General features: G+C 37.4%; 1 protein-coding gene across 1 annotated transcript; it reads right to left on the reverse strand.

Moving 5' to 3' along the window:
* Window positions 1-639: 639 nt before the first annotated feature.
* LOC121388653 (adenine phosphoribosyltransferase-like) lies at window positions 640-16,039 on the reverse strand. Its single transcript, XM_041520092.1, has 4 exons — window positions 15,731-16,039; window positions 12,656-12,893; window positions 4,470-4,548; window positions 640-1,220 (listed from the first exon to the last, which is right to left on the reverse strand). The coding sequence occupies exons 1-4, from the start codon at window positions 15,811-15,813 to the stop codon at window positions 1,081-1,083; spliced, it is 540 nt and encodes a 179-aa protein (XP_041376026.1). The 5' UTR covers window positions 15,814-16,039; the 3' UTR covers window positions 640-1,080.
* Window positions 16,040-22,982: the final 6,943 nt, after the last annotated feature.

A 22,982-nucleotide genomic window follows, 5' to 3' on the forward strand; every position in this document is an offset into this window, starting at 1 on the left:
GCACCTTATAAAACAACCACCTGTATATAACATCAAACATAAACTACCTGAGTATAGAAATCACTTCTGTATAAAGGACACTTCAGTGTTATCTACAATCATCTATTTGATTAAAACGTATGTCAATGGGGAATAACAAACAAGAAATTCAATAAATGAGATCTAAATTATTGAACATAATGCCTTATGCGTTATACTGTAACTACACATCACAAACATAACAAAGAATTGTATAATATTCATAGTTTAAGTATGGACTAACAAATATAATGAGCGAAGTGGATAATTTTGCCATGCTCATATACCACAAAGGTTTCGAGCATGTCTCTGGATATCTGACACACAAACATTAATTTGGAATATTTTAAATGCCATTAAATTTTCTCTTCATATCTTTGTAGATTTTTTTTCTATTAAAATAAACAGGTGCTTTGTTTTCATTTTAAAGTGTAGTCAAGGGGAATAACTTAACATTGGTGTAGGTGGCTCTGTACATCGCCACCATCAGTTCTTTACTTTACTTTCATTTCCTGGACAGAAAGTATAATGAAAGTAAAGTAAAGAACTGATGGTGGCAATGTACAGCGCCACCTACACCAATGTTAAGTTATTCCCCTTGACTACACTTTAAAATAAAAACAAAGCACCTGTTTATTTTAATAGAAAAAAAATCTACAACGATATGAAGAGAAAATTTAATGGCATTTAAAATATTCCAAATTAATGTTTGTGTGACAGATATTCACAACACTAATTCAAGCACTGGTTGATTATTAGAATATTTGGGGTTTACATTACTGTAGCCACCATGATGGTTCATGACTAAAGTTCTACGGTAATCCAAATCATAGCCATCTGTATTTTGCTGATTACACCATAATTCATGAACATTTCTAGACTAAAAATAGATTTGATTAGGACCTTGAAATTGCATACGTTAACATTTTGTTGCATCCATTGTAAAGTTATATATGACATTTTAAAAATACAAATGGAAGACGAAACATAGAAGCAAAAAGATGAGTTATTTCCTTTATGCACTGGCTGGGTTACAGCAAATACATTTTTCAAAAGTTCACCTTAGTCGTAGTGGATTAAGGAATGGATGGGTTTTGTGAGTTTGTCGCGGCCCTTGAGGAAGTCAAGTTCAATGACCACCAAACACTCTAGGATCTCTGCTTTTACCATGGTCATCAATTCACACGCAGCCTTCATCGTTCCTGAAATAACACAAATAACAGGCTTCATCAAGAGCACAGGTACCCCAAAACAGAAACCTCAAGTATTAATACTATAGTTACATATACAGAGAATAATACATGAGTGGCCGTTAGATACCATTTATCTCACAACGAGTTGTTTTAAAATGTATCTAACAAACGAAAGTGAGTATGATACGTTTTTAAACAATGAGTTGTGAGATAAATGGTATCTAACAGACACAAATGTATTATTCTATTTCTTACATATCCTAAAAAGCCAGGTTTTAAGCAAATTTTAACATCTTTCTTGACTAAAAGTTATTTACAGCCATTTCACTTGTAGCTGTCTTACACGTCACAGACACAAAATTGTCAGGTTAACTATACGCCACAGTGTAATCGATTTCCATTGCACTGGTTTTTTATTGGACATATGGCATTGGTGACCTGGTTATCACCTAGGAGCAGCCAGTTGTAGGTCTTGAAATTGTTAACACACATACATGTGTTAACAAGTATGAGTAATCATAAATAACACATAGTGTTCTCACCAATGGGTGTGTAAAAAAAAGAAAAGAAAGAGTATTGTATCACATAACTATAGCACACTCAGAGTTATTGGTTGGGGGTATTTGTGATTCGGAGCACCAGAAAAGTATGCTACCTGACTGTATCTAGTGAGGGAAGTTTGGCTAGCTCTGGGTGAGCAGAAAAGTTCGCCAAATTATCTATTAAACTTCCAATTTTGCAGAAACCAAGTTATTTTTTTTAAAAACAAAATAACAATTATTTTCTAAAATTAAAATAAAATTAGCAGTCGGTGAATTTGGTGAGTGCCAGGGCTAGCCCTGGGGATGGGTGGGGGGTGGGGGGTGGGTGCAGGTAAAGTATTTTAAAAGTGCCCGTTTCAGTTTAAAACAGATCTTGTTGTCTATCTGGAGAAGACTATACGATACTGAGCTCGTCCCCACAAAATTACCTTGGTAATGCTAACTAGTAGTCTGCTTCAGTTAAAATGCATTTTAGCCAGTGCACCATGACTGGTATATCAAAGGCCGTGGTATGTACTACCCTGTATGTGGGATGGTGCATATAAAAGATCCCTTGCTGCTAATCGAAAAGAGTAGCCCATGAAGTAGCAACAGCGGGTTTCCTCTCTCAATATCTGTGTGGTCCTTAACCATATGTTTGATGCCATATAACCGTAAATAAAATGTGTTGAGTGCATCGTTAAATAAATCATTTCTTTCTTTCTAAAATGCATTTTGCATCAGCATTTGAAAAAACATTACCTTGGTAATGATTAGTAGTTTGCTCAGATATTGATGATGAGACATTTTGACATATCATCTCTGTAAGTAAACGTGTTGGATTATTTACCATGGAAGTCCAAATCCGTATTCTATCACTGGTATACTAAAAACTTTGTTTTCTTTAACGACACCACTAGAGTCCACTGATTTATTAATAATTGTCTATTAGATGTCAAACATTTTGTAATTTTGACATGTGAGTTTTAAAGAGGAATCCCACTATATTTTTCCATTAGTAGCAAAGGATCTTTTAAATGCACCACCCCACAGACAGGATAGCACATAGCACAAGCCTTTGATATACCAGTCGTGGTGCACTGGCTGGAATGAGAAATAGCCCAATAAGCCTACCGACAGGGCATCTATCCGAGAGAGAACGCACATCAGGCGAGTGCTTTACTACTGGGCCACGTCCCGCCCTTAACGGATAAGACATTTTGACATATCATCTCTCTAAGTAAACACCGGCCACGGTGGCGTCATGGCAGGCCATCGGTCTACAGGCTGGTAGGTACTGGGTTTGGATCCCAGTCGAGGCATGGGATTTTTAATCCAGATACCGACTCCAAACCCTGAGTGAGTGCTCTGCAAGGCTCAATGGGTAGGTGTAAACCACTTGCACCGACCAGTGATCCATAACTGGTTCAACAAAGGCCATGGTTTGTGCTATCCTGCCTGTGGGAAGCGCAAATAAAAGATCCCTTGCTGCTAATCGGAAGAGTAGCCCATGTAGTGGCAACAGCGGGTTTCCTCTCAAAATCTGTGTGGTCCTTAACCATATGTCTGATGCCATATAACTGTAAATAAAATGTGTTGAGTGCGTCGTTAAATAAAACATTTCTTTCTTTCTTTCTTTCTTTCTCTAAGTAAACATGTTGGATTATTTACCATGCCAATCCAAATCTGTATTCCACCACTGGTATACTAAAAAGTTTGTTTTGTTTAATGACACTAGAGCACATTGATTTATTAATCATCGGCTATTGGATGTCAAACATTTGGTAATTTTGACATGGAGTCTTAGAGAGGAAACTCGCTACATTTTTCCATTAGAAGTTTGGTTTGGTTTGTTTAATGACACCACTATAGCACATTGATTTATTAACCATCGGCTATTGGACGTCTTTTTCCATTAGTAGCAAGGGACCTTTTATATGCACCATCCCACAAACAGGACAGCACACACCACAGCCTTTGATATACATGTACAAGTTATGGTGCACTGGCTGGAATGAGAAATGACCCAATAATTTTGTGATTTTGACATGGGAGTCTTAGGGAGGAAACCCGCGGTTTGGTTTGGTTTGTTTAACGAGACCACTAGAGCACACTGATTTATTAATCATCGGCTATTGGATGTTTTGGAATGTTGTATAATTAGTATTAGTATAATTAGAAAGAAAGAAATGTTTGATGTAACGATGCACTCAACACATTTCATTTATATGGCGTCAGACATATGGTTAAGGACCACACAAATATTGAGAGAGGAAACCCACGGTTGCCACTTCATGGGCTACTCTTTTCAATTAGCAGTAAGGGATCTTTTATATGCACTATTCCACAGACAGGGTAGTACATACCACAGTCTTTGATATACCAGTTGTGGTGCACTGGCTGGAATGAGAAATAGCCCAATGGGCCCACCGATGGGGATCGATCCTAGACAGACCATGCATCAGGCGAGCGCTTTACCACTGGATCACATCCCCCTCTCTACTGGTATACCAATGTCACATATTATACAAAAGTTTGTTTTGTATAACGACACCACTAGGGCACACTGATTAATTAATCATTGTCTATTGGATGTCAAACATTTGGTAATTCTGACACATTGTCATCAGAGGAAACCCGGTACATTTTTTCTAATGCTGCAAGGGAAAGGAAAGCACATACCACAGCCTTTGTCCAGCTGCAGTGCACTGGTTGGAACGAGACATATTATACATACCACCAGTGGCTAGGAGATCATCTACAATAACCACTTTTTGTCCTGGTTTAACAGAATTCTTCTGAATCTCAAACCTGTCCTGGAATGCAAAAAATAAACTATATATTAATTGAAATAGAATTCTTAAAAATTTTAAGTCTGTTTTAACCCCAAAATAAACAGTTTATCAAAAGACCATGTTTACCTGTGTGTAACAGAATCCTTACAAAAACTTCAAACATTAAGTACAACAAGCATTCTCAGAGTACTGCTAATACAATTCATGTTCCCTATTGGGTCCAAGCAAATTTCATATCCCTTAAGTTCAAGGGCTATAACTCTATGAAAAACAGATAACTTGCCAAACTTGATCTGTAACAGAACGATTAAGCTATACACACAATTTAAGTTCAATATCTTGAGGCATTGAAAAAACAAAAAGTTTGGAAAAGAAATTTAAGTTCAAGGGCCATAACTCTGTGAAAAATGGGTAAATCGCCATAAAATTTAAACTTGATCTGAAACAGTATGTGGTAAAGCTATACACAGAACTTCATCACAGTTTCTCAAGGCATTGTGAAAAACCCCACCCGGAAAACTAAATGTGGGACAGACAGAGGGATGGACAGACGCAATTGGACTGGTACAGGACTAGTAAAACTAGCTTATAAAGCATGTTCATGAAGATAAGTTGAATACAAAATAGATAATTTACATGTGCAGTGATCAAAATACTGGTTGGTCAAAATCATTACACCACAGGACATTTGTTTTGCTTGTCGTCCTCTCGGACCAGCAATTATTTTACATTAAGAGTCCATTGGTCCTGCAGGTTTTGATTCGGGCTGGCAAAATTTGTAGCTTGCAGTACCAAATTACCAGCAGAAGTTTCGAGCCCTGCATGTAAATGTTCAAATCAAATATAATCGCAGTCAAACCTGCTCTAGCAGCCACTTGTATAAAGCAGCCACCTGTCTTGCGATCCACATTTTCATTCTCCTAAATCATCTAATACACTATAAACTGACCTGTATTAAACAGCCACCTGAATTAATAGGCCATTTTTTAATATTCCCTTTGGCGGCAGCTTATCACAATTTTGACTATATTATAAAAGACAGATAACTAGCCATATGTTCTGTTCAATGAATAACATTTTATTTTATTAAAATCTCTAAGTAAAGGAATTTTTCAAGTCTAACCTACCCCGTCTACACAATGTAGCACACCCACATTCCACCTCCCCCATCTGTCTCTACAATGTAGCACACCCACACTCCACCTCCAGTCTGTCTCTACAATATAGCACACCCACACTCCACCTACCCCGTCTCTACATGTAGCACACCCACACTCCACCTCCAGTCTGTCTCTACAATGTAGCACACCCACACTCCACCTACCATGTCTCTACAATGTAGCACATCCACATTCCACCTTCCCCATCTGTCTCTACAGTGTAGCACACCCACACTCCACCTACCCTGTCTACACAAAGTACCACACCCACACTCCACCTACCATCTGTCTCTACAAAATAGCACACCCACACTCCACCTCCAGTCTGTCTCTACAATGTAGCACACCCACACTCCCCCTCCCCCATCTGTCTCTACAGTGTAGCACACCCACACTCCACCTACCCCGTCTTTACAATGTAGCACAATCACACTCCACCTCCAGTCTGTTTCTACAACGTAGCACACCCACACTCCACCTCCCATCTGTCTCTACAATGTAGTACACCCACTCCACTTCCCCCATCTCTACAATGTAGTACACCCACACTCCACTTCCCCCATCTCTACAATGTAGCACACCCACACTCCACCTACCCCGTCTACACAATGTAGCACACCCACACGTCCATGATTACAGTGTAGCACACCCACACTCCACCTACCATCTGTCTCTACAATGTAGCACACCCACACTCCACCTACCTCGTCTCTACAATGTAGCACACCCACACTCCACTTACCCCATCTCTACAATGTAGCACACACACACACACACACACACACATACATACACACACACAGACACACATACACACATACACACACAGACACATATACACACAGACATACACACAAACACAAACACACATACACACACACACAGACACACATACACACAGTCTCTCCTTCCCTCCATCACACACCCTACAATATACCCAAGGTAAAAATATTTAACAGTGTGCAAGCAAAAATGCAACAGTTTACTTCCAGATTTAAGTCACATTCTAAAGTACACTGGTCTCACATACTGAGGTTAAGTAAACAGCATTCATGGTCAATTCAGGGTTGTTATAACAACTAGAAACTAGATCTTTAGCTAGGGTTTTTCAATGTGCTATGTGCAATCAAACTTGTATTTTGTAGCCACCAAAAGGAGTATCAAGAAGTGGCCTTTTAAGATAGGTGCCTGCTTAATACAGGTGGTCACTAGAGCAGGCCTGACTATACATCGTTTATGCATGTAACCAACATTGGGGACATAGATCAGTAGTACATATACTTTATATGCATGAACAGCCCTGCCTTAACCGAGGACAAATTTTTTTATTTATGAAATGAAATAGAAAGGAAGGAAAATTTATATTTTATTTAATGATGTACTCAACATATTTTATATACTGTTATATCAGTGTTCTAGCTAGCAATAAATAGAGGGGTGCTGCGCTCTGCCCCCGTTTTGTGCCGCCCTGCCGTGTTTGTTGCCGCACCGCTCTTGATTATCGACGCCCTGCCCTAATTCATTGTCAAAATTTATAAAAAAAATCTTGCTTTCCTCTCAAAGCGTGTACAGTGATGTTACGAGTCTGAATTCCCAACTAAAAAACGTTTGACAATACATTGTTTGGCCACAGTTGTGAAAGCTGACAGCAGTAACATGTTATGTTGTTTTTTTTGATAAGTAAATTTTTGAAAGTAATTTTTACCTTTGCAAATACCCAGACCAAGATACATATAGTTTTAACTGATGTCAGTAGTCCTTATCAATGACATATTGGTTGCATCTTTATAATATGGCACAGAGTGAACTAGCAACACTGGTTATTTGGTCTATGTAGGCATCATATCCAGCACTTGCCTCAAAAATAAGATTTTCGCATTAAAAATGCCCTACAATTAAATTAGCGCCCTGCCCCATCAAAATCCTAGCTAGAACACTGGTTATATGGTGTCGGACATATGGTTAAGGACCACACAGATATCGAGATAGGAAACCCGCTGTCTGCACTTCATGAGTTACTCTTTTTGATTAGCAGCAAGGGATCTTTTATATGCACCATCCCACAGACAGGATAGTACATACCACAGCCTTTGTTACACCAGCTGAGGAGCACTGGCTGGATTGAGAAATAGCCCAATGGGCCCACTGATTGTACATCAGGCAAATACTGTACCACTGAGTTATGTCCCACCCACCCCGAAATGGAACAGAGAAAAATAGTTCATCAAATGCAGTCACATGGGCTAGGTAAAGTACAACCAACCCTGGTGGTGAAAATGTCAACTCTGGTGGTGAAAATGTCAACCCTGGTGGTGAAATTGTCGACCCTGTTGGTAAAAATGTCAACCCTGGTGATGAAAATGTCAACCCTGGTGATGAAAATGTCAACTCTGGTGAAAATGTCAACCCTGGGACTCAGCCAGCCTAATCTAAGGTGGACATTTCCACTATCAAGGGTGTAATATAACTTTTTATTTCATCGTTTCTTATGATCTTTACATTTGATCGTTTCTTATGATCTGCTTGAAACACCTTGAGACCTATCAGTCTGGCCCCTTCCCCCATCAAAATGGGAGCCCGTAAGCCTGTGAACCTCTTACAACCAAACACAACCCCATGAAATACAGGTAAATAAAATATTGAAGCAGAACAAACATCCCTATTCATCTTATCCCATCCATTTCTGAAACTGGGTGAATGCTCATGAGCTCCACCATGACCTGCTTACATAATCACCGAGGCTAAAATATGAGGTGTAAAGATTGCTGGCTTCAATGGTGCATTAACTCCTTTCATCCTTTATTCGAACCACTGACACCTACATAATACTAGTACTCGGATATTCATAGTCAACAGACAGTAACCAAGGTTGTTTTTAAGCAAAAATGATGCAATAACCTATGGTATCGTATGTAATAAGAGTACAGTGAAAGCCGAATAAATGGGACATCCACAGAATAAAGTCAAAAGTCAGGGCCCAATTGTTCAAGGCCCAGTTAAATTAACCCTGGGTTAATGTAATATTTTCCTTTTAAAGATTTTTTGCACAAATACTAAATAGACTTTAGCTTAGATTATGTATGGATACCTTAGGTTCTAAACTCTAGTTTTAACATTATGTTTTCAGTTAATATTTGTATTAATTCACTCCTTGGTTTCGAACAATGCTGGTTAAGCTAATTAACGTTTGAACAACTGGCCCCTGGTATTAAGGACTATTTGGTTTAGAAAGGTTCTGTTCTGTACTTAAATTTAAAAAGTTTGTTTCGTTTAACGACACCACTAGAGCACATTAATTGTAATTTTGACATATAGTCTTAAGAGAGAAAACCCAGTTAATTTTTTACATTAGTAGCTAAGGAACTTTCATATGCATCATCCCACAGACAGTATAGCATATACCACAGCCTTTGATATACCAGTCATGGTGTACTGGGTAGAATGAGAAATAGCCTAATGGGTCCACCGATGAGGATTGATCCCAAACTGACCATGCATCAAGTGAGCACTTTACTACTGAGCTATGTCCCACCCCTGATATTTAAAAAGGGACTGTAAAAAACCCATCTGGATTTGAGCGAATTCCAGTTTCTGAGTGTCCAGTTTTGAGGGACTTCACTGGACATGAACAGGTGCATGTGTTTACACACAGCAGATATTCAGTAATCTTGGCCAAAAAAATCTAAAGATCTGAAACACATTGTTAACAACAATGATAAATTACTCTCCTGCTTTTAATTACATCATCATGTACCAATAGATTTTCCCCCACAAACTGTCCAGACACAAATTGTGAAAAACCCATTGCAATGACACAGATTCAACATACCAAGGTCGATGACAGTCACTTTTCACACCCTTGTTTTCGCTTCATAACACAATAAATATAACATATCTTACTGTAATTTCACTTAAATCCATATTTCATAAACAGTACAATTTTTTAATTGTAAAACTTTCTTCAAACATAGCCAGGTACTTTAGTAATTCTCAAAAACAAATTTCAATAGCAATTTCGCACCGGAATTTTCCAGCATCCTGAAAATGGAAACGTTATGTACCCAGTTTATTGTTTATATAAAGGGATGCAAAGGGATGTCATTGGAAAACTGATGTCATTCAAACTGAAAATTAGCTATATTAAAATAAAAACCAGTTTACAAAATTTATGTACTGGTACTTACTTTGACCCGTCTAAATTATTCCAAGTTCTATATTGAGAAGACAATGCCATTTACAGGTTAGTATGTTTTTATTTTTTCAATTTTAGAAAAAATATTAAGTTTAAGTTTTAAAATACAACAGAAATATAAAGTACCTTTCGTCAAACATATATATATATATATCTAAAAATTATCATTGGATATGTTATATTTATTGTGTACCAAGCTAAAACAGGGTGCGGAAAGTGACTGTTGTTGTCCTTAGATTGTAATCATGTCACCTACATGTATATCAACTTCACTGAGATCACCTAGAACAACAAGCACACCTGCTATGTTTTTTTAATGGACTATTCTTCAAGTGGGGTGGAAGTATGTGCCATAATCTAATAACATCCCACTATGCACCGAGGTATGTAAACAAGACATCAGTGTTATAGATGTCAAAATCAACATACATTTCTTTGCACCCGTCTTGAAAATTGGGGCGGGATATAGCCCAGTGGTAAAATGCTCACCCGTCTAGCATCAATCGTTGTCAGTGGGCCCACTGGGCTATTTCTCATTCCAGCCAGTGCACCATGACTGGTATAACAAAGGCCGCGGTATGTGCTATCCTATCCATGGGATGCTGCATATAAAAGATTCCTTGCTACTAATGGAAACAACCCCCAGCCTGTTACCAACTCTGGTCGGGCTGATGGTGCTCTCTTGCACCTGCCAGTACAGGCGTCTCTTCTCCCCCCCCCCCCCACCCCCGAACCCTTTCCTGGATGGAGTGTGCCCATGACAGACGTGCACTACAACAGCTTGCTCTGAATGCGTACGTAAAACCCTCTGACCTGACCTGACTAATGGAAAAATGTTACCAGGTTCCTCTCTAAGACTGTCAAAATTACAAAATGTTTGACATCCAATAACTGATGATCAATAAATCAATGTGCTCTAGTGGTGTTGTTAAACAAAAAACAAAGTGTAACCCTCTTGAAGAATATTCCATATCACATGCAACTGTTTTTTTTTTAAAAGGGTGAGGTGTTGCACGGCCACCTCCTTTAATTTTCACCTAGTGAGAACACTGTTGCAAGAGCGATAGTTTCGTTTGCGTGTCACTGGCATAAGTATAATTTGCATAACCCATTTTTTCGTTTGCACATTGAATTTATGACATCATTTATGTGGCCATGACAGGTTACACAAAAATAAAATAGGTTACACAAATTTGTTTTTGTGTAACCCATAAATGGTTTACAAAAATTTCCAATTCTCACACGAGTCACAGCCTTTGCAGAGCTAGCTCTGGGTGTGTAGAACATTTCGCCAAATTATCTAAATTTTAGAAACCCACCATTATTATCTTCCACAAAATGTCAATTATTACATAAAATTCTTTCGCCAGAGCTATCCCTGAAAGGCCTGATACTCATATGATAACTGCTCAATGTATGGTATAATTAAACTAAACTGACGATCAAAAGAAAGTATACCAATTATTTTTTCAAAGTATTAAAAACAACACAAAACACAAGTTGATGCAAATGTTATATTTTGAAAGTATAATAATTTGGCGATAAATAAACACAAGTATACTCAATAAAACCCATAAAATGATAATATCACAGTTCACAACAGCACTAGGGGTGAAATGTGCGATTTCATAAAGGACCACTCTTAACAAAGGTGAATAAATTTGACCACAAAGAACATGTTTCAATAGCGTGTATGTCCACCATGTGCAAGTATGGACCCGACGTCGGATAGATTTCCATCAGTGACAATAAGGTCTGTCCGCTGTTGGCCACAGATACCGCCCCAAACCATCAAAGATCCACCACCAAACGGTTCAGTCTCCTGAACACAGCACGAAGCTGTTCTCTCTCCTGCACATTGATATATACGAGTCATGCCATCAGCTCTGAATAACTGGAACCTGCTCTCGTCAATGTCATCCCTCTGAATGGTCCATAGGCCCTGATACCATGCTGTCGTAGTCGACGACGTACAGTGTCATGACTGATGACATGCCCAAGGCCAGTTGCTGCAGATGACGTCATAGTGAGGAATCTATTACGTAAGTGTAAGATGCGGAGATGGCGGTCCTCATTGGCTGTTGTGACACGGGGTCTTCCACTTCATGGTCTGTCTGCAGTCCTGCCAGTCACCCTGTAACACTGTATCAACCTGGTGATCGTCAATTTTGTGCAATTCAGGATTCTTGCCACATGGGCATAACTCGCACCCAACTGCACCATACCAATAGCTCTCTCTCTTTCTTCAGCAGTTAGCCTTGCCATGTTCTCTGGTGTTTTACTGTTGACTGAGGCATGTTCTAAGCAATGGTACCCTTTTTTATACCCTTATGTGCACAGGTATCATGTTTCTCGTGCAGTATAAATTTGATGAATAAACTCATTTTGCACGTGTGGCATCGCCCAAACGCAGCAATGTGCGACTATTCGTCATTGATTGCATTATAACGAACAATACTGGCACCTATCTAACCTTCCATGAACGTGTATTGTGTTTATTTATAATAAAAATAATTGGTATACTTTCTTTTGATCGTCAGTTTATATACTCATATCATAACTGCTCAATGTATGGTATAATTAAACTATATACTCATATCATAACTGCTCAATGTATGGTATAATTAAACTATATACTCATATTATAACTGTTCAGTGTATGGTATAATTAAAATATATACTCATATCATAACTGCTCAATGTATGGTATAATTAAACTAACTGGGCTTTATAAATGTTACTCATTTCGACAATCATTAAACTTTTTTAGCCTTACCAAACCATATTCCAACTTGTACTCAACACCAAAGACTTCGCCAGGAAGTTTCCCCTTCTTGCGTATTGGCACAAAGCCGATGTTCAATTCTTGTGCCAGGTTTGGTCCGAACAGAAAGCCACGTGACTCTAGACCAATGATCAGCTGGACGCCAGGGCATTTTGTCTTGATGTGTTCCACTAACACGGCATTTAACAGACGAAATGTTGTGGGATCTAGGAGAACTGGAAAAATATCTCTGGAAAAAGACAAAAACTCAGCAATATTAAAATTAAGGCCTTAAACTGCATCAAACTTGTGGTGATAAATGCATTATGCCCCAAATAAACATGACCAGATTAAGTACAAACATGCTGACCTCCAAATATTTCACCTCCAAACCACTGAAATGTTAAATTTATATATAATTACATTAAAATAACTTGAAATACCTTTCTGAATATTAACAACTCTCCAGCAACTGTTAATAGCAGTACTAAAATGACATTCTTGCACTCAAAAAAGACAAAAGTCCCCACTGTGCCCAAATTAGTGAGATCTAAAGGCCGGAAAATATATCTACATTCACATAGTGTTTTTCCTAAACATTTGGCAAGGCACGGTAGACTAAAAACTTTTGGGGCATTTTCAGGGCACTGTTTTTTTCATTAAAGATAAAAAATTAATTGAAATAAAAACAAATGTAACTAATGTGCTTGCTTTAATGAATGAATGGCAAAATATATAACAGGGATAATTAATAATGCATTTCTGAGTGTTTTTTAAAGCCAATTTTAGAATTAATTATTGCAAATGGCTTGTTTAATCTCTGGGTAGCATGGTGTTGATTACGGCAAGACGGTGCCAGACTACTGAAGCATGGTGCCACACCATGCTGAAACAAGCTAGGGAAAACACTATGTACATACATGTATATATACTGTTGAATCCTGTTGGCTCGAAGCCTGTGGGTGCTCAAGAAAGTGTTTTACCCATCGGGTAGTTCAACTTAACCATTCGATCAACAATGTGTAAGTGTAACTCGGGACTTTGTTCTTGCTTGGTTCGAGCATTGCGGTGTATTTGTCAAATATTGACCCTTCCGAGTTCGACCCAACAAGATTCTACTGTATATGGTATATAGTTATCAAATTTTGTTTTGTTTAACAACATCACTGGAGCATACTGATTAATTAATCATCAGCTATTTGATCATCGATGTCAAACATTTGGTAATTCTGACTCATAGTCAACAGAAGAAACCTGCTACATTTTTTTTCTAATGCAGCAAGGGATCTTTTATATGCACTTCCCATAGACAGGATAGCACATACCACGACTTTTAATATAACAATCATGGTGCACTGGCTGGAACGAGAAATAGCCCAATGGGCCCGCTGACAAGGATCAAACCCAAACCGACCGTGCACCAAGCGAGTGCTTTACCACTGGGCTACATCCCGCCCCTATATAGTTATCATGTACACAGTTTGAACACTCAAATATAAACTGATGATCTATTTTAATGAAATGTTTAGATTTTTTTTTTTAAATATAAGAGACAGCAGCAATAAATTAAACAAAATTAAATTAAATTAAACCCACCCACGTACCCTACCCCCTTCAAAAAAAAAAAAAAAGTAGAAAAAAGATATTGTCAAATTTTTTAAAAATAAACAACAATACATCATTGCATTAATGCTGTCAACCAGGCTTCTAGATTATGGTAGCCCCACTCCCATGGCTAGTGATATTTAATGTTTGGCTAGTAAATAACTACTATTGCCATGCCCAACAGCTAGTGAATATTTTTGGTCAAATGTTGGTTTTAAAAGTCCATTTTGTAAATATGAATATCCTGCCCCCACCCCAACCACCTAATATTAGTGTTTTTAAGCTCTATCTCCAACTTTAGGTGACATATTTGATTATTACTAATATTATTTAGTAAAATTGTATTAACTTAAAGGAAAGTAGGGCTAGTGAATTTTTAATCGTGGCTAGTAAATGTGTTAAATCACTGATCCCATGGCTAGTGGATTTTATAAAAATTCTAGAAGCCCTGTGTCAATGATTGCTAGTTGATAGATTGTGAGACGAAACATTTTTTGTTGTTTAAATAACCACTATGGAGTGACTGCATGGGGCCCATTTTATTAGTATAGGATTGATCCATGTCGGTGGGCTTATTGGGCTATTTCTTGTTCCAGCCAGTGTACCTCAACAGATATCAAAGGCCGTGTTATGTTTTATCCTGTTCGATCGGACTACAGGCTGGTAGGTACAGGGTTCGCAGCCCGGTACCCGCTCCAACCCAGAGCGAGTTCTTAAAGAGACATTCCTGAGTTTGCTACATTGTAAGATGTTTCTGACTAATTTCTACGATTAAACTTACATATTAACTATATTTTCTTGTTTAGAATACCAGTGTCTCTATATTCAATGTGTTTCTGGTCATCTTAATATTTGTAAGAAGGCCAAACTGGATTTTGTCTTCAAATAATTTTGTATGTACGAAAAAATATTTTTTAGGAAATAAAATTAAATTTAACCTATTACAAATATTAGAACAATCAGAAACACGTTTAATATACAGCCACTAATATATTATGCAGAAAAATATATTTGATAAGTAATTACAATCGTTAAAAAGTCCGTTTGTCAATAACATCTTAAAAAGTGCAGCAAACTCAGGAATGTCCCTTTAAGGGCTCAATGGGTAGGTGTAAGGCCACTACACCCTCTTCTCTCTCATTAACCACTAACCAACTAACCCACTGTCCTGGAGACAGACCACATAGGTGAGGTGTGTGCCCAGGACAGCGTGCTTGAACCTTAATTGGATATAAGCACAAAAATAAGTTGAAATGAAATATCCTGTTTGATCCTTTAACTAATGTAGCAGGTTTCCTCTCTAAGACTATTCAGAATTACACATTCATTAGCATATGATTAATAAATCAATGTGCACTAGTGGTGTCGTTAAACAAAACATATTTGTTTTAGGTGTAAATTAAGTAATGATGCGACAACAAAATAAGTGATATGTGTGTAGAAAATATTAGGCTACTTGTGCATCTAGAATATTTATATTACCTGAAAAAAATTCCTGGTTTGGGAAAATCTGGATAGGCTCCAATTTTCTCTTTTATCTTCTCAATTCTGTCGTCTTTCGACATGATACTAGATAGAGAAAGAAATGACAGCACACGCCAGAAATTCTTGCAAAAATATGCCAACAAATCGGGACTTCTATTTGGATATTTCGGAATACCCCGTTCGATTCTCCGTGAGGTAGATCTACCGTACTCCGTATTCTCGACTTGTTCGCGTTACTGAAAAAGTGAGCAACGCTTCGCTATTAACAGTTTGGTATATACCGCTGAGCAAGAGCTACGCTCACAGTGATTTTGTGTTGAGCAACGCGATAATAGATTCCAACCGGTATTGGCCGATGAGTTCCGAATAAAATTTGGAGTGTTCGGAACGTGTCGGCTCCATCAGTTAGGAAAAAACCTACGCTATAGTTTGTTTCTGAATTTTTTGCAATCTTTTGATGTTTTAACCATAATCGATTTATCACCAGCGTTACAGCAAAGAGACCGATTTCACTGGAAGTAACAAAAGTGACACATATAATAATAAATTTGGAAAATACAAATTTAAATTATGTGGCAAAAGACCAAAGGACCATTGCACGGGCAGCTCAACACCGAATGAACAGCTTCGATTCAACCAACTTGAAAATTGTTGCTGGCCGTTTGCGGTGCTGCGTTTGACTCTACACGTTATTAAATTCAATGACCTCTTCGGGAACTAGTCAAAACAGTTTGCAAACGTTTAGCAAAAAATAAATAAAAATACTGGCTCAACATAGGCCCACTGTTAATAGGCGGCTGCTAGCTAGCCATTTTCCGTTAAACGTTTGCAAAGTATGTTGACTTCTTTCCGAAGTGGTTATTCGGTTTAATATGAGTCGTAAAAACAGTTTATCATGTATATTCCATGCTTCCTGTGACCCGATAACCCCTACATGATACTTTGGTGGGCAATTGCCCCCCCCCCCCCCCCAAATTCGGGCAAAACAGTGGGGAAAATTCGGGCAAATTTTATCTGGGTAAAATTTCGGGCAAATCAACCCCTCCAGCCCCCCCTAAATCAAAGAGTCCCCATACGCCCATGCTAGCAAGGGGTCCAACCTAAACGTATGACACGTGCTTGAACTTCGTATACCACTACCAAAATGGCGGTTAAAGCTCGCTTCGATACACAACAGTGAGTACATTTCGTCTTACAGCTGTATGCTAAATGCCTTTCTTTTTAAAATAATATTGCGATACGGCTCTAGAATGAATACTCTGCCCATCTGTTTACGTAATTCTCGATTTTGTTCAACCAGAAAAAAGCTATTGAAGAAAAACCTCGTTGTTTTGACAGTCAAAACAAACATGATCAAAAAAAAATATGTTATTTTAACGAAACAAGTTATATTTATATACTTTGAAAGTGTCATGATGAAAGCTTGTACACCCTGGGAGCTAAATTAAGCAAATACGTTTTGGAAAGTCATTTTATAATTGTTCATCCAAGACATTTCTTATAGTTTAGGCACAACTTCGTCTGCTCCCCCGGGTTTAAGTCAAGATTTCGTTTACTTCAAACAATTATATTTGAATTTGTACCCCTAAAATATCGTGATTATATATTTCAACTTAAGGTGGGTTTTTTTTTGTCAGTACTGGGGATATACAAAAAGAGGCCAGTAAGTTAGGCATTTACCATTCACGAAAGAAGAAAGTTGTTTCCCGTCTTGACACCTAGGATATCCAGTTCTGGCAAAAGGCTGTGTAATCGTCGTACCTCAGACTTTACAAATTGCACAAATAAATGTGTTTTATCAGTCCATTTAAGAAAGTATCTTCCATATCAACACCTATAGATGTAAATCCTACATTTCCAACACCACCACAGCAGAGATCATCACAAAAGAAAGGAGAAAAGCGATTTATGTAGAGGTTGTCATTCACATCTCAGAGTGTAAATGACGATGATAATCATACATTTTAAGTGTTAGATGAACCATCCCTTGATGCAGACATGTATACTGATGATATAACAAAAACTATGTCAATCTTCAGAAGCAGTGTTCAAAATAGCCTTTTCCCCCCACAAAAACCCCCCAAAACATTTCCTATGTATTATTTAAAGGTACGCTAAAATGGCACTGTCACAGTAATTCATCCTGTATGAGGTATTCTGACGCCAACAAGGACTTGTTTTGGACAGGGGAATTGTTTTTGGAGGTCAGTTTATCAGATTCATGAGAGGGTTTTCTCACCGGGATATATCCTTGACCACCCCAAGGAGTTCAACCTGCACGTTAAACTACAAGGTGGATGAAGGAAAGATACTTCCTTCATTATGACTTGGAATCAAGGACAATATGCTCATGTGTTCAGATGTTACATGCAATTAAATTGTACACATAAACTAAGTTTCAACTATTAAAATGCATTCTTATTTCTAAAACAAACTCACCCAAGTATTGTTCGAGACCTGTGAATGCTTATATATAATTGGTTATGATTTAATTTCAAGTATATTTATATTCAAAGGCAGCCTAAATAATCTATTTATCCTATAACTGCTCGTGTTACATCACTGACACTATGTGATACCACTGGCAGCAGAAATTAAACATTTAGGTTATCACACTCCATATGAGAAACATCTCAGAGGCTTTGGATTGTGATGCAGTATTTTTTAATGTGACGTCACAATAGTAATTCCTATTTTTTCTCTGTTCAGCTTGAAAAATTAAAAATGTTTTTAGCAGAATGGCAACAGAAATGTAATGTAAATGCCCTCATTTATGAAATAAGTTTCTCAATTCGTGAAGGTTGACTATCTTACTTATATCACTCACGTTAGTTAATTTTCTAAACGTCACCTAAGACAAAAGCCCATGTCTTAATTAACGAGGGTGAAATAAATACAATAATCAACCGTCACTCGTTGTGGAACCTTTATGTACACAATACAACTTACGTCATATTGTCACACTGGCGTAGGAAGCGGGGGTGGGGAGAAAGGGGGCATGTACCCTCCCCCCCCCCCCCACTTTTCAGATATTTTGCTTTATATTTTCTTTATAATGGTGTAAACGTGTGTAAATATAAAAGTGTGCACACACACACACACACACACACACACACACACACACACACTTTTTGGCACCTTCCTACGCCACTGTGTCATTAAAGTGTGTCTAAACACATCTGAAAACACCCAGATGTTGGTCAAGGGTTAGAGTCAAGGTCACTTTAGCCTATTCGAGATACACGGCATGTATCCATATACACATGTACTAGGATTGCTGTTTTAGGTATCCAGTGGGGGACTAATACTAATACTACACTGCATTATAATGTTGATTTATTAAATAATATATAAAAACTAGATCATTCATTCCAATGAATCTGGAAACGCGGTGACCTTGGAGATGACTCCTAGCTGAAAACACTCGTCCACAGTCAGTGCACTGGTGCCCGCCTGGTCTGCCGTGATGGACAACCACATGTCTGCGGACGGCAGACCTTCCAGAGTTTGGGTGGTGGTGGTGGTGGTTTAGAGTTGAAAATGGGCAGAATTTTGAAAAAAGCAATTAGTAAAACAGTTAAAAGAATAAATTTAAAAAAAAAGAGAAAAAATTACAAGCCAAAAAAAAAAAGAATTGACTGCTCGGCCGAATATTTATATAATTTGGAGCATTTTAGAAGGACAGTCCAAAATTAATTGAGAGAAAGAAGAGAGGATCGGACTATTTAATAATATAAAAAAAAAAGAAGTAATTTTGACATAAAATTTTGAACGCAGATCTAAAAGTTTAAAGTCCGATCGATATGTCCACGTGAGTGGCCTCGTTAAGGCCGTTTGGGTGCACAGCTTATAGGGGACGAGATGGGTTGCATCCCGTCAAGAAAACCCCTAGATTGACAGTCATTAGAGGTTGAAGGTGTAGTGTTGTGCTGAAATACAGATCTTGAGAAGCCGGATCCGTCTAAACGAGAGAGAGTATCAGACTAGGGTAGGCCTATAGTCCAGTCATCATGGGTTGGTATAGTGGTGCGGACGGGCCCGACTCCGGAGGATACGAGATGGTATCACTATAAAGCAAAGTAAAGTCTAGAAAAGAGTAGTAGGGGCCGACCCTGCTTCCTATTTCTTCTTAGAGTGGGGCGGTCAATCTTCCAGTGCTGCTAGGACAGGCTCGGACATGTAGATCTGTACTGATGGCTTGGAAGGTTTATCTGTCAAAAGACGATCCCAAAAACACACGATACGCAATGACAGTATAAGTAACAGTGGTTTTCTTCAATATAAAACAAAGCCACGCAGATGGAATGCGACTCTACAAAATAACTTCAAAGACGCTGTTGGCCAGACAGAGAGCGACACTATACTGAATACTTTATTGAACACTACTCACAACCCAAAGAATAATATTTTATCGGAATCCCAAGCTGGTTTCAGAAAAGGTTATTCCACTAATGATAACGTCTTCTTACTTTATGCAATAACTGAATTGTTAAAAAGAAAAAAAGAAAAATTATATTGTGCTTTTGTTGACCTAAAAAAAAGCTTTTGATACTATATGGTGAGTAGGACTTTGGTCCAAACTATTGAAATATAACATTGATGGAAAACATTTCAGAATAGTTCATAGTATGTTTAGTGGAATTAAATCATGTGTTAGAAAGAACGGTGAACTTTCTAAATATTTTACTTGTGACATTGGCGTGAGGCAAGGAGAAAACTTATCACCTCTTTTATTCTCCTTGTTTTTAAATGATTTGGAGGACTATTTGAAGTCTCAACAGTGCAAAGGAATTACAATTAGTGCTTTTGATTTTGATATATATCTTGACATTGGTCTAACACTTTTTATTATGTTATATGCTGATGATACAGCCCTATTGACAAGAAACGAAAGTGACCTTCAGCACATGTTAAATTCTTATGACACATATTGTAAAACATGGAAACTAACAGTAAACGTAACAAAAACAAAGATTGTTATATTCGGAGGTACAAAAAAGGACTATAAGAAAGTTTTCCACTTAGGTACTCTTGAGATTGAAAATGTAAGCGAATATAAATATTTAGGAATATGGTTCGAAAAAAACCACCCATTTAACATATGCAAAAAATATTTAGCACAGCAGGCTCGCAAAGCCATGTTTTATATTTTAAAGAAATCAAATGAATACTGTTTGTCCATTGAATATCGTTTAAAATTATTTGATGCAATTGTTGTTCCTATATTACTTTATGGTTGTGAAATCTGGGGATTTGATAACATTAATGTATTAGAAAATGTACATATCCAGTTTTTACGATACTTAGCAAATGCAAGAAAAAGTACCCATATTTATATGTTATATGGGGAGTTTGGAAGAAAACCACTGTTACTTATACTGTCATTGCGTATCGTGTGTTTTTGGGATCGTCTTTTGACAGATAAACCTTCCAAGCCATCAGTACAGATCTACAAACTATTATTTTATGACTATTTACAATGTGGAACAAACCATAAATGGATTATTAATGTTAGAGATATATTTTATAGGCTTTGATTAAACAATATTTGGGATAAGCAAACGTTTAGGTCAATTACGTGGTTAAAAACTTTAGTTAAACAAAGACTCTCGGACCAGTTTTTGCAGAACTGGCAAAGCGATCTTTCAAAATCTAATAAAGGTTTAACTTACAGAATATTTAAAGAGAACTTGAATTTTGAAAAGTATTTTAATATATTGGATAAAACTATGTGTAATGTATTTCTTAGATTTCGTATTGCTAATCACTTTTTACCTACTGAGACAGGAAGGTGGTCCAATATTTTATATGCAGAGAGAAAATGTATTTATTGTTCTACTGATGACGTTGGTCATGAATTTCATTATTTATTTGTTTGTACAAAATTTACTGAAGAAAGATGTAAATATATTCATAAATATTATACCATTAGACCAAATATTCATAAATTTAAGCAGCTTTTTAATTGTAAAAAAAATTGGCATCCTTAGAAAGCTATGTAAATTTATAACTATTATTAACAAAACTTTCTGTTCCTCCTAAGACTTCTAGTATGTACAGTATATGAATTATTTGTTTTATTGAAGCCTGTTATCTTGACGCTGATATGTATGTATATATGGTACCGGAAAATACAATATATATAATACAAGCAAATACATACATAAATAACATACAACGTGATCAATATGGAATAATTATCATTTATAATTCATGTACAATAATGGAGAAAAACAATTAACCTTTCTTAATAGCAGAGTCTATAATAGTTATGAATTTAAACAGGTTTTTTTTAGTTCCTTTACAGAAATATGTATAGTAGTAGAGGATTTGTGTCATTGTACAGAATATCTAATGTTGCTATTTTAAACTCTGCTTGTTGACACTTAAGAATAAGACCGGAGGGGCTAAAGACCTAACGGGCAAATGATCGGGAGGGCAAGTGACCGCCACCCTCATTGTACATGGTCTATAAGAGTATTCTTGACCAGTTTAATGTTTACACAATTCCAGGGTTACTCTGGCCACCCGGATATGACAGCATACTTGTTGGCGAGTGATATGGACAATAATGCAGTTTGGGCCACAGACATTGAGATTGTTGCCGTGGCTTCCATGTTAAATACACCAGTAGTCATACACACGGAAGATCGCCAAGGCCAGCGACGCTGGATGCGGTACGAACCCGTGTGCGTTGTACCCACCCCCCCCCCCCCCATGGACTCTAACTGTATGATATACCTCACAAATTACAATGAACACTTTAATCGTGTAATGTAGTCATATATGAATCTGAAATGTATGCTTTCTGACATGTTGACCTCATTGTCTATTTTCCATTACCTGTGTTCGTGAAAACATGGAAAATAACCCCACAAGTTAGTCTGTGTTAAGGCTAAAGGTAGTCTGTGTTATGGAAAATCTGCTCTCGTGAACCAACTTACATCCATGAGGACATAATTATAAAGCAAGTCGATTCAGACGTCATTCCTTATATTGACAGTCACACGTAACAACACAAATTGTTTTTCACCAAATTTAATCATCTGCAAAAAAACTATTCTCGGAAGATAACTATGACAATGTATAAATTGAGTTACAATGTAAACAATAAAAATGTCCTCCTTTGCTTATTATAAGTAACGGCTGGTATTTAATTGACAAACTAGTATTTATTTTGTTTACCTGAAACTGCTTACGATAAGCGATGTACTCAAATATGCAGTTACTTATTCCTAATAACTCACTA

Source organism: Gigantopelta aegis, chromosome 14, assembly GCF_016097555.1.
Source record: "Gigantopelta aegis isolate Gae_Host chromosome 14, Gae_host_genome, whole genome shotgun sequence".
Lineage (NCBI taxonomy): Eukaryota > Metazoa > Mollusca > Gastropoda > Neomphalida > Peltospiridae > Gigantopelta > Gigantopelta aegis.